Here is a 12758-nt window from a genome sequence, read left to right as displayed (position 1 = left end):
CTGTGAGGGAGGAAGAGAACTAGTGGTGGCTCTGGGCAAAAAATTACTTCTGCTCTTTAGCTGGATCTGGTTTATGGGCAAGATGTTTCTCAGTGCAAAAAAATGTTGTGCTAAGATAAGCTTAAGTTTATTATAGACGATTTAGGGAAGGCATCGTCTCCTTGTACTTGGCACGGGTGAGGCTGCACCTCGCATCCTGAGGTCAGTTTTGGGCCCTTCGCTACAGGAAAGACATTGAGGTGCTGGAGAGAGTTCAGAGAAGGGCAATGAAGCTGGTGGGGGGTCTGGAGCACAGGTGTGATGAGGAGCAGCTGAGGGACCTGGGGCTGTTCAGCCTGGAGAAAAGGAGGCTGAGGGGAGGACTTATCGCTGTCTACAACTAGGAGGTTGTAGCATGGAGGGGTTGGTCTCTTCTCCTGAGTAACAAGTGATAAATGAGAGGATGGCTTCAGGTTGCACCAGGGAAGGTTCAAATTGGATATTAGGAATGATTTCTTCCTGGAAAGGGTTGTCAGGCATTGGAACAGGCTGCCCAGGGAAGTGGTGGAGTCACCATCCCTGGAGGGATTTGAAAGACATGCAGATGAGGTTCTTGGGGACATGGTTTAGTGCTAGAGTTGGGTTATGGTTGGACTCAATGATCTTAAAGGTCTCTTCCAACCAAAATGATTCTAGGATTCTATGATATGTCTTGGGTGGAAGATCTGTCCTTCCAAGTGCAGGAGCTGTCTTCCCTTTGCCACAGTTCAACATGCCCAAAACTTGGTTGTTTGTAAACCAGGTGCGGTCATTGTTCTCAGCAGTGATGCCGAGTGGCCAGTTTTACCACTGGTGGCAGCTTTGGGAAACAACCACAGTGTTTGTGAGGGTTGTATCATGTTCTGATGGTGATTGCACAGGAGAGCTGAGTTTCAAACTAATTTTGTCTGTGGTGAGTCTTTATTGTGATGGTCTCGGTTGTGCTATAAGTAAACACAGCAATTGCTTTGAAGAATGGTTTCGTGACGCACTTTGTGGAATTGCCAAGACCTTGTGATCCGTGTTGTTCAAAGTGTTAATTTCAGATAGAACGATGTGGTATTTTTTCTTGGTATTTTGAGGATTCTTCTTTTTAATGATACTTTCTGTACATAGATTTTTCTTTTCTTATTTGTGTCTCCAAATAGGAACTTCAAAAGTGTCACGAGCACCTGGTTAAGCTAAAAATAAGCGCTCGCAAAGCTTTCACCTTCCCTCTAGTGCCATGATGTTAATTTTGTTTCTCTTGCATATTGAGGTAGGAGTTGGAAAAAATAGTAGTGAATCCTTTAAATAAGAGAGTGTTGGGTGGGTTTTGAATGCCCACACTGAGGATCCCTACCAGAAGTACTGTTTTGTTTGGTTTTGAAACATTTTCATTGTATAATGGTTATTAACCTGTATTGATAAACCAGTGACCTGTTCTAGTTCAGGCTGAAAATGGCAGGTGCTCTCTCTTAAAAGACTTAAGTTAAAACTTTGTTTGCTGGGACTTTGTTCAATTATAGACAAGCATCAAAAATCTCACTGTCAGACTGGGAGTGCTGTGTTCCTTTGGAGAGATGCCGTTTTCTAGATCCTAATTCCTGCTAAAAATAAAAACACTACTTTCCAGGCTTAGCTTGTAAGGAATCACAGCTTTGGAAGGGCTTTGTTTGCATAATGCCTTGCTTTCATCCCCCACCATTTATTTCTGCTTGGAATTTAGTACATCTTTTCATTCAGCCTTGTAAATTAAAAGGTGCTCTGATATCTCCTTTTAAACATCCTCAATGTCAAGTTATTACTGAATGTGGATATGTCTTAAAGATGTGGCTAGAAATTGTCTGAACTGAATGTGTTTTCTTTTAATTTATATTCACGTAGTATGTATATTTTTATATATTTACTTTCAAGCAAAACAGTCAAGATGTGTTGGAGGAGGTCTGCTTTTGGTTGTAAGGTCTATTACATTATTTTCTTCCATATTTATAAAAAACCCTCAGTAAGCGAGAGTATATCTTTATGGAATAAGTCACCAGAAAGAAAATATTTTCAGTCTCTGTCCTCAGGGATAGGGAAAATCTGAAATTCTTCACACCTTTAAAAATAAATTATTAGCAGCTTGGCATTTTTAGGATGTATATTCAGTTTCCTGAAATACTCACATGATGTAATTTTGATGACATGTGTGTTCATAGTGATTACTTTGTGGCAGTAGCTGCTTGCACTGGCTCACTAGGACTCTGCTAGAAGCACTTGTTGCTATAGTAATGTTGATTACAGTAAAATATTGGTTTGAATTAAATTGATATTTGCGAGAAACCTGTCATGGAGATGGTTGTTAAAGAAATGCTTTAGTATGTTTAATTTGGGAATAAATAAACTATGCAAAAAAAGTGCCCAAAATATTTAGTGTGCAAAAGCTAGCAAGATTCTTGGGGCACGTTAATGAAGGAAAAAGTGAGGGTGAAGGGTGAATGCTGATCTTGAAACACGTCTAGAATGAGATGTTAATGGAATTAGAAGTTAATGTTAATCATTGTACAGCTACAGGTGTGAATGTGGCAATCTGTTCAACTGCAAAATTTTAACACATTTGAGACAAAGCCATGTAGAACTTCGCATTTCATAGCTTCAGAGGAAACATTATTTGCCAGGTCTTATTAAAAGGGATGTTTTGCTGAAATGTATTAGAAGAGTTTCAAGATTGATTGCCATCTTCTTACTTTCTTTGTGACATATCAATAGGAAATTGTACATTTCAATACATATTTAAGCAGAAGGTCTTTTACAATTAGGTTGGACTCTTTTTAGAGAAGCTACAGCAGTGCCGGTGACTCCAGTCACCTGTTTCTAGCACTTCTCAGTGAATACATTGTGGTGGTCTTAATCCTCCTGTCACTGATCATAAAATGCTGAGGAGCATTGTAGCTACCTACTTCAAAAGATGATCAAAACACTTTATATTTTATACATTTTATATTTTATGTATATTTTATATAACAAAAATGTGATATTTTTTATATTTGATTTTCCATAGATGAAAGAACTTGTCAAGTTTTCTGAATTTGTTGCTGACAGCTTTAGGAGCACTAATCCATCTTGTCAAGATGATTTCTATAAGCATTAACCACATCACGCACTTCCCATTTGTATATTAAAATGAACATTTAAAAAATATTTGGCTGCCGCTCTACTTTTTGCCATTGAGTGTAAGTTGTCCTCATTTGTGTATTATGGCAATACTTGTACTGCCCAGCAACTTTTAGGCATCTTGAGTTATTTAAATTTCTTATCATTATCTAATCTAGATTTATTTAGACTCCTTTAATTAGAATTAACAAGGCGAGGGTCTTGAAGTGAAGTTTTGCATGCAGTCTGTAGTAAAGACAGTTTAATTGAGGCCACACACACACACAAAAAAAACCCCAATAGATGCTGTGAGAGGGAAGGGAAACTCCAGATTCAAGTACTTAGAGGTTGTATCCTAATGCACTCCCATCATCTTTGTCACTGTATCCACAGTGAGTTTCTGTTTTGGTTTGAGTGGGTTTGTTTTGTTTTGCTTTATATTTTTCTTAACTCTTTATATTTCCCAATTAAGCAGCAGGGGGAAAGAATCCAATTTATAAATGTGAAGGGAGAATGATGGTCTTAACAGGCTCCCTTGAAGAGGTGACATTAGGTCTTTTTGGAATATGTGTTTGCATATATAGATTAACACAGGCAAGAGGTGATTAACATCGTTAATATGTGTGTATTGGCATGTATGTCGGCTTGCAGTCTGCTGGCTTAGTTATTACTTTTGGAAAACTAGTGAAAAGAGTTCTTGAAATTTTGTAGCTTCAAGGCTTTGAAATTAGGTTTATGCAGGAAAAGGGGAAGCATTTTGTAGTAACTTCCTTTCAAAGTGCTGTGGTTTTTAAAGTAACTTGTTAACATCTTATTAGAAGGATTATTTGTTACCTTGGCTGTCTTTCCTGAGCAATACAAATACCTGAATAACAGATTAATAGCTCTTTGGAAGTGGTAAAGCTGAGCAGAATGTAGTTTTAAAGGTGTTTTGGGGGGTGTTCTATTCAGAATTTTTGCTAATTCTTGCATTCATTGACTTGAAAAATTATATTCTTGTCAAGAGCTTCCCAACTAAAACTTCCTCCTGCTTAAAAGCCAAAGCAAATTATTTCTGGCAAACTGCTTTTCCTGCAAAGGACACACACCCTGACCTTTATACAGCAGGTCGGAGCGTTTCTGAAAGTCACTCTGGTTCTGCCTGGTATATCAGCACAGCTCTGTAAACACGGATTATTCCCTGCAATTTCTCTTTGTTGCTTTGAGGCTGTAATATTTTATACTTTACTCCTTTGTCAGACAAAACCAACCTTTTTTTGTTAGCAGTCCCAGTTTTGTTTTTGGAGTATTGGTGAGATGCTCAAGTCTCTTTGGCAGCTGTAGGACATTCGCCCTCTGTATGAGAACCTTGAAGTGACATTGAATCCCATTTGTTTACCGGTGAACCAGGGGAATATTTGGTTCACACAGGGTATGCTGAGAAACATGCATCCTGCCCGGGCTGCAAACAATCAGCAGCAGCAGGAAACTGCTTTGCAGCAGCTCTGGGGGACGACAGAGCTCGTTTGAAAGCCAAGTGCAATGCAGTCAAATCTCAGCTGGCACTCGCACATCTGGGAAGCAGGTTTGTGTTTCATAACGTCCTTGCCAAACTGGTAGGAGCTGGGTGTGTCTTGATCTAACTTTGTCTCTTGAGAAGCCAAGTTTTTATTGTGCAAGTGACGTGCTTTATTTTTAGTCTTCACTCTGGTTATTCAGTGTTTTCTTTTTATTTTTGTTTTTCCAGGAGGTCCAAACATATGGGCCATCACCTCTGAAGAGCGGGCCAAGCATGACAAGCAGTTTGACAGCCTTAAACCCACAGGCGGCTACATTACAGGTTGGTCTGAGGTTCTGCATTACACATTAACTTTGATGTACACATAACTATCTTTGTAAAACTGTTTGAAAACTACATCCTATATCTAGCCCTTTGCTGTGTGACTGATAACCATACCCTTATGGCAAACGGCTACGGGTTATTACTAAACTTCTACAAGCTGTTGGCTACAGTTTGGCACAGGAGTCCTCTTTTATTAACCCTGTCACTTCTGCAGCTAGCAGTTACGTGCTGACATTCTGTCTAGTTTCATAAACTAGAGTATCAAGCGAAATCTGTGCTCAGATGGGAGGCTGCCAAGGAGCACTTAGAGCAGCTATTGTGACGAGTGACGCCAGAGACACCAGAAGTGGCTCTTCTCTGTCTGAGCAGCGTTAGAGAATACTGTTAGATATCTTTGTCTAGGGGAGGAGGCAGGGAGAGAGCTGCTAACAGCTTGTCCTTGTTAATGACTGCTAGAAATTTATTAACCCTTGGGCTTTCAGCGAGTTCTGCATAGACTAATGGCATTTGGCCACGGCCTGCTGTCAGTTCCATCTGTGTTCAGCCACTGCTTCTCTGAAACAATTGGGTCATGTTGCTGCACACCTCAGAATCTGCAGGTTTTAAATTTAGGAATCCACTTGCAACGTCAAGAAAAGACTTGATTTCACTGATTTAATTTGAGAATGCCTTGTTCTTTGTGTGTGTGTCGGCACTAAAGACGAACCCTCATCGCTCCTACCTGCCTGCCTGTGTGCTGATACCCTGACTGATGACTCCATCGCTCTTTTTTTTTCCTCTTTTTGGTCCAAAAAGGACTGAGGAGGGAGTGAGAAGTTGTCTGGAGCATACACATCTGGCTAAATGATACATAACTCCTGCTTTGGCCAAACAGCACTGGAAGGTGGTTGTTTACCACCAGCTGAAATCTATGTAATCTCAGGAACTATCTGTAGGCCCCATCGGGGCTCTTACCTGCATGTACATCTGCAGGCTGCATTGTTTATTTGGCAAGTGCTTAAAATGAAAGGTTGTGTATGAATATAAGGGAAAAAACAGATGAAAGAATAACCTGAAGTCTTAGCTTTAAGCATTTCTAATTCACTTGAAGGTAAGTATAAACACACATTTGTTCAGCAGTACGATCAGTACCAATTGCTGTGGAACTTGGTAGGAAATTACATGACAGTTCCCATTCCCTTCCTGAAATACTGAAAAAATGAATGTTCTCTGACAGAACAGAATATTATTTAGAGCATGGTATTTTTCCAGTTTTTCCTGGCTCAAGTTAGGTTGAATGAAGGAGAAGGAAATAAATAGCATGCTCATCCTTTCCTGTAAAAGTAATTGGGTCAGGACTAAATTTTCAGTAGTTTTCACTACTTTAAATCTTGCATCTCTTAAACTGTTAGCAGCTGTTGATTTGTGACCTATTAAAGATTTTCATAGGTATTTGAAATCACTTCTCAGAGCAGAGGTTGAGAATTACGGAATATCACGAGCCTCTGACAATCACTCTCACCAGGGAAGGAGGAAGGTGGTACAAAATTGGAAGGTTTGGCATCCAGCACGCTGGTTCCTTTTGCAAATCTATCTCACGACAGAGGGCTGAGGTCTTCTGAAAAGCTATGTCTGTAGTATAAAAGTCTGTCTGTCTTTTTTCTCATAGGTGATCAAGCACGTACCTTCTTTTTGCAGTCAGGTCTGCCAGCTTCAGTCCTTGCTGAAATATGGTAAGGTATTCTTTACTTTTTTTTGAGATAGGAGATGCGTAGAATTCAAATACAATCTTTGGAATGTTGTGTTGTCTCAAAAGAGGTTTTCAGCAGTCAAAGTAGGAGTGTTGTCTGAATCAGTGTTTTAATTTTATTAAATTTAGAGGAAGGATTGAGCCCGTATATGTGCCAACACTTAATTAAAAAGCAGAATCTTTAAAAATCTTTTTATGATGTTAATTCAAATTGGATCATATTGGACACAGCCTTTTTTAAACTATAGTAACTGGTTGAAACAAAAGGCGATTATAAATTGCAAGGCTTTCGTAGACGGAAGTGTCTGTTGGACTGCCACAAAGGTCATTGTTAAGCATTGTCTTTAGATTTTAAGTAATAATAAGTAGAAAAAAAAGCACTGTAAATAATAGCATGGAAAAAGAGGTAAATAATGGGTTAATGAATTCCTGGAGATCTCGCATTAAATGATGTTTGAAATACTAGTAAACAGTAAAAAATGACAATAAGATTAAGTGTGGGAAAAATTATATGCTTTTAAACTGGGAGTGGAAAATACACTGAAAGTAGAAGATAGGAAAAAGTCTAAAGCCGCAGAAAATGTTAGTTGAAGGTCACTTATAATACACTGTAAGATACCAGCCAGTGCTGTAATGCAGGAACTGGAAAAAGTGCTGTTCTGTGCAGCATGTTATGTGGTGGTTGCAACACTTGAAACAGATGTTTTCTTCATTGAAACTCCTCAGTTTTCTCTAGAATCCTGTGTTCACTTTGGGGTACTTGGTCGTTATCAAGATGTATATATGCTAAAAGGCACTGAGGAGGGACTTATAATAATTAAGAACAATTCACTTGTGAAATGCTATTGAAGAAACTAACTGAATGCAAGGTTAGTTTCTTCTTCAGACACCTGAAGTGCCTAGAAAAGAGTGGTAAGGGAATTTTTGCACAGGGCCTTTGAGTTTTATACTAAATAATAACAGAATTAGAGGGAAAATGTAGCTTAATAATAAGTATCTTTTTTTCCTCTTTTTTTCTTTTGCATTCCTGTGCCTGGTCCTTTCATGTTTAAGTAGTAATAAGATTTGATATTTTCTGTCTGACCAGAAATTGTCTGCTCATGTACGCACCATTGCATATATTCCCTGTTGTATTTAAGTTCATTTGGATAAGTGTCAAAGGAAGACAGTGTGGATATCAGGCTTAAAAACCCCCCAGTATCTGTGAATTCAGGTAGTGTTCCCAGTGGCATATAGTGCCTTTAGCAGATTTCTGCATCTTCCTCTTTCAGATTCTTGTATTAATGCCTTACATTACCAGACATTAATTTAAAATAATCAGTCTGGCTAGTAGCATAGAAAGACACACAGCCATGGTATATATGTATTAACAAGAGTATCCACTGAGCAGGAGACTGCTGCTTTTGCAAATGTCTCCCTGCTTTCTTAACTGTGAAGTATTTAATATACAGCAGTTTTAAAACTGAACTCTGCAGAAGATTGTCAAGTGAATTATACTTAATACAACTAGGCGAATATTATGTTTAAAAGTCCAGGTTGGCCTTCAATACCTGTAGGTTGGCAAACGAGAAGAATGAAGCTCTGCAAACTGCTGAGGGTTTGAATGTTGTAAAAAAAAATCATCTACAAATGGTTGCAATAAGTTTGTAGTTTTCTTGTACAAAAACAATAAATAAATTTCATAGAAAAGCTTCTCATTAAATGAAAAAGTTAACTTTACATTTTGTGCTTGTGGGCTTTTTAAGTTTAATTTTATTTTATCTTTAAGGACGCTATCAGACCTGAACAAAGATGGAAAAATGGATCAACAGGAGTTCTCTATAGCCATGAAACTCATCAAGCTGAAACTGCAAGGACAGCACTTGCCTGCAGTTCTCCCTCCTGTCATGAAACAAACTCCAGTATTTTCACCACTAATGTCAGCTCGCTTTGGTACTTATGAATATATAATTATATAGTGCTCAGAGGTGAAGAAACACACCTATTTGCAGCCAAATACAAGCGTTAAACTGACCATGACAGTTGAATGAATCAGTAAAGTAAAAAAACCAAACCACACCACCTTAAGGATGTTCTGATTTAGGAAATTCACAAAGTCGCTTTCTTGACATATTTGATAATTTCATTCTTTGAAGATATTTAATAATAAAGAAAAACCTTCTATTGAATTTTGACATGAGGTGCACGGAGGCCATTCACATTTGCCATCTGCTTTGCAGGCTCTCATCTTGGACTGAAGGTCTCTTTTTGTCTCCCTCCTACTCATTCACCTATTTATACTCAGGGGTTTTAAAGTTAAACTTAGTAAAATGTCAAAGTTTTGGTAGAACACTCTTTTAAAATATTTTTTTCAAAATCAATCAGATTGTATCTTTTGGTTGTATGATCAAATTGAACAGAATTATTTTAACCTGTTTTCCTCTTCTGATGGGGTTTTGGGATTTCAGTGCGTGTCTGTTGTTGTTTTGTAGGGCAAAACATACATAATGACTTCAGTTGAACTACAAAATCAGTGCAAACTTCTGTGCTGAAAGTTAATGTATGCGTATATTAATTACACACATGATTTAAAACATCTGCACATCAGTTAATTTTGTGTGCTTACATACAAGTGCATGCATTTATAGATAGTTGTGGTTGGCATATGATTACTTCTTATTAACTTTCCCTCACAGCATCTACATACTGGTGTCTTCCACAAGATTCAGCCAGTAATTCAAGTGCCCTTACTCACTTCAATGAAACCATTTGCTAGACAGGAGTCTCTAAAGTGTGGACTTTTCCCCTCTATGGATTCTTCCAAGGCTGAAGCTTGGTTCAGAAACAGTATCAGCTTTTCCCTATAAAGGATTGTCACAATGTTTGCATTGTGTTGTAATTTTTTCTCAGGCGCCAGGTGTAGAAAGGCTTATTGAAGAAGTAGTTATATCTGCAATTATATAAGCGTAGATGTTATTCCTTTTTGAAATACTAGCTAAATCAATCACGAGAATTAATTGCTTGTAAAGATATATTTTTAAAAAATCCTGTTCTTCAGTATATTTTCCTCTGTGAGCTATCTTGTCTAAACTTCAGGAAAAGAGTAAATACTATACAATGAGTTAAAATAGATTCTTGTGTGTCTCTGGACAGAGGTTGCTTTGTGTAGTTTCTGCCTAGCATTATAGAGCCAATTTCTTGCTGGATCCTGTGCAATATTAAATCCTGAATTGTTGGATTCTGCTCTAGGAATGGGTAGTATGCCAAATCTGTCCATGCCAACATCTATGTCTACGATCACACCATTAGCTCCCGTGTCTCTGACCTCCATGACTTCCATTCCTCCTCTGGTTATCTCTGCTCCCCTGGTGCCTTCCATCAGTACCTCCTCATTGCCAAACGGAACATCCAGCCTTCTGCAGCCTTTGTCCGTACCTTTCTCTTCAAGTAAGTATTGTACAGTGCAATACTCACGTTCAGAATTGTGAATCTTATTTTCTCTATAGCTAACTTCAGGCAGAAATGCTAATACTTGTATGCGAGTTAAATTAAAAAAAAAAAATTTACTTTTTTCCAAAGTTCACATTTGTCAGATCAGAACTAGGTAGTTAATCCTAAAAACAACGCTTTGATTAGCTTTTCTTACTTCTTGTAGAGCCTTGAGTGTTTATTACAAAGCATTACCTTATTCCTGGTTGCTTTACAGTTTTTGGTCTTTCTTTGTTTCAGCACTGCCTCATACTGGTTCTTTAGGTCCCATGGCAGGAGGGTTTGGTGGTACAAGTATGCAGAAGGCACAGTCACTAATTGATTTAGGATCTAGCAGGTATGAAAGTTAAGTTTCATCTTAAACTCGAGTAGTATGCCTTCCAAAACTAACTCCGTGCAAAGGAATTCCAGCGTCATGCCCTAAAGGCTTTGTTTATATCAACATTCTTTACTTTATTGCCTTGGATAACACTGCAAATAGCTTTTTACTTATCAGAATAGGGGATTACCTTGAACAAGGCAGGCTGGATGCACCTGGTTTTGTCTGATCTCCAAAGTCGGGGTGCTGGGAAAATGCTGGGAGTTGCAGGTAGAAGTTTTATAGGTATAACTAAACAATCCATCAAGTGCTGTTCTGCAGAGACTGAATGAGTTGGAAAACTCTGTTCAGTCTGGCATTGACACTACTAAAAGGAATGGGTACAAGTGGAATATAGTGGCTTTAGCAGCTTTAGAAGCTGCTTTTGGTTGTGAGTTTACCAAATAACTATTTATGCTTGTGATTATTCATTTGCATCACTCTTAAAGTTCCTTCGACATCTGCCCAGTGCTTCACAGCCCTTGTAAACATACTTGTGAAAGCTGAGATGTTTTCCTATAGTAATATTTTGCAGTGGTGGACCGATGAATTATGTGGCAGAAGTCCCTGTGGTACCAAGGGAATAGGATCTTAAATTCAAGAGTTTCCTTTTAGATATGTGTCCCTACTTTCACAGTAAGATTTGATATTAGTGACAAAAGTATTTATAGCAAGTTAGCAGAGGTAAAACTTTGTGGCAGTTGTTTCATGTTATCAGACAATGCTATATATCTTCTGTTCCAATGCCTGTTTATTAAGCCAAGTAACTAAGAGTTATTTCTTTATCTCTCTCTCTCTTTTTTTTTTTTCTTATTTAAAAATTGTATTACAGTTCGAATTCATCCTCTAGCGCTTCACTAGCAGGGAATTCACCAAAGATTGTATCCTCAGACTGGGCAGTTCCTCAGGCCTCCAGATTAAAATACAGACAGAAATTTAACAGCCTTGATAAAAGTATGAGTGGATATTTATCAGGTGAGTATGGCATTTGATATGGAGGGGGAAAACCAGAAGTGTTTCCTCCCTGTGGGGGCATCACAAGCTGAGGGGTGGAATCCAAGCTTGGGATTTGACTTCTATATGAAATAAAAGCTGAAATTGTTGCTATTCAGACCTATGCAGGAGAGAGCAGGTTTCAGCTACTGGTTCCAGTCAGCCAAGAAATGGAAATGGGCAGCAGTTTATTGACTTGGGCTTTGTGTTAGACCTGGAGTGGCCTGAGGAGGCAGCAGGTTCCCTGGGTAGTTGAAGGGAAGAAGTGGTGGGATCGAACCAGAAGAGCCTGAGAACCTTAAAAATGCAGAAATGAGCTCCACAAAGTCAGCACTCATTTTTCAAGTATCATTCTTTGGACTGAAACTCTCTTTTTATGATTTTCCAAAATGGGCGACATCTCACCATTTTTGTGCCATGTGGTCCTATGTATATTATATATTGGTAATTGCTTAGATATTTGGGCTTTTGTCTTTTCAAATAAAACAGTTTGGGAAAGACACTGCAGTACTGCAGTCATTGATTGGAATTTTTCAAAGGTAATTTAAGGGAGTCATTCCTTGTTGACTTTCAGTGACATTTGTGCTGTGTCACAGTGTTATGGTGGTTTCAAAAGACTTCACCCAAAGTTAATAAAAGAGTAGAGTTTTATGAAAGTTCTTATAAAACTAGATTACTCACTGTAATGCAGCGAGCAGAGCGCTGGCCAAGCAGTTGTACATGTAAAGTCAGTATGTATGTTTCTAGCTTACTAGATTTCCCATTTTGAATAAGCATTGACTAAGCTTCTACCTCAGTTTCCTCGCCTACAAAAAAAGGAAAACAGTTCTCTTTTTTAAGAAAGGATTTCAATGCTTTTTGTCGTCTTCAGTTGATTTTGGGCTGAAGGTTTCATCAACTTGCCTAGAAAGGTATATGGCTTTTTGCTATCAAAGGGAAGCTGACAGCTTTTCAGCATGCTCACTCAAGCTGTGCTTTTGTAACAGCTGTGGAGATTACCATAAATATCCATTTTTCATGTCAGTATTTCGGTTAGGTGCTCTGAATGAAAAAAGCACACAAGAATACTTACATTTTTATTGTGTCCAGGTTGTAATGCCTGTCATTAAGCCTGGAAGTAATGCCAACTGTTAGCCACTGATGAAAATGGATTAGATTAATATTAAAAATAAACATGCCCCAGTTCATGACCTGTTTTTTGCTACATGTGAATCTTTGTTCAAAGTATTTATTTTTATTAAAATCTTTTATCTTTT

The 12758-nt window shown here is 38.2% G+C and overlaps 1 protein-coding gene across 4 annotated transcripts in view; it reads left to right on the top strand.

Moving 5' to 3' along the window:
* ITSN2 (intersectin 2) overlaps positions 1-12758 on the top strand; it is an 85379-nt gene that overhangs the window by 27863 nt on the left and 44758 nt on the right. For all 4 annotated transcript variants that reach the window (XR_014183515.1, XM_082047372.1, XM_082047370.1 and 1 more), the window contains exons 3-8: positions 4859-4951; positions 6603-6666; positions 8452-8615; positions 9912-10109; positions 10392-10488; positions 11342-11484. Coding sequence is in view for 3 of the 4 variants with exons in the window: in XM_082047372.1 (XP_081903498.1) it covers positions 4859-4951; positions 6603-6666; positions 8452-8615; positions 9912-10109; positions 10392-10488; positions 11342-11484 (759 nt within the window). In the remaining variant the exon portion in view is untranslated. The remainder of the gene's footprint in view (positions 1-4858; positions 4952-6602; positions 6667-8451; positions 8616-9911; positions 10110-10391; positions 10489-11341; positions 11485-12758) is intronic.

Source organism: Streptopelia decaocto, assembly GCF_964273445.1.
Source record: "Streptopelia decaocto genome assembly, chromosome: 3".
NCBI classification, from domain to species: domain Eukaryota; kingdom Metazoa; phylum Chordata; class Aves; order Columbiformes; family Columbidae; genus Streptopelia; species Streptopelia decaocto.
The sequence above is the reverse complement of the archived record's forward strand: the minus strand, read 5'-3'. Positions and strand labels throughout refer to the sequence as shown.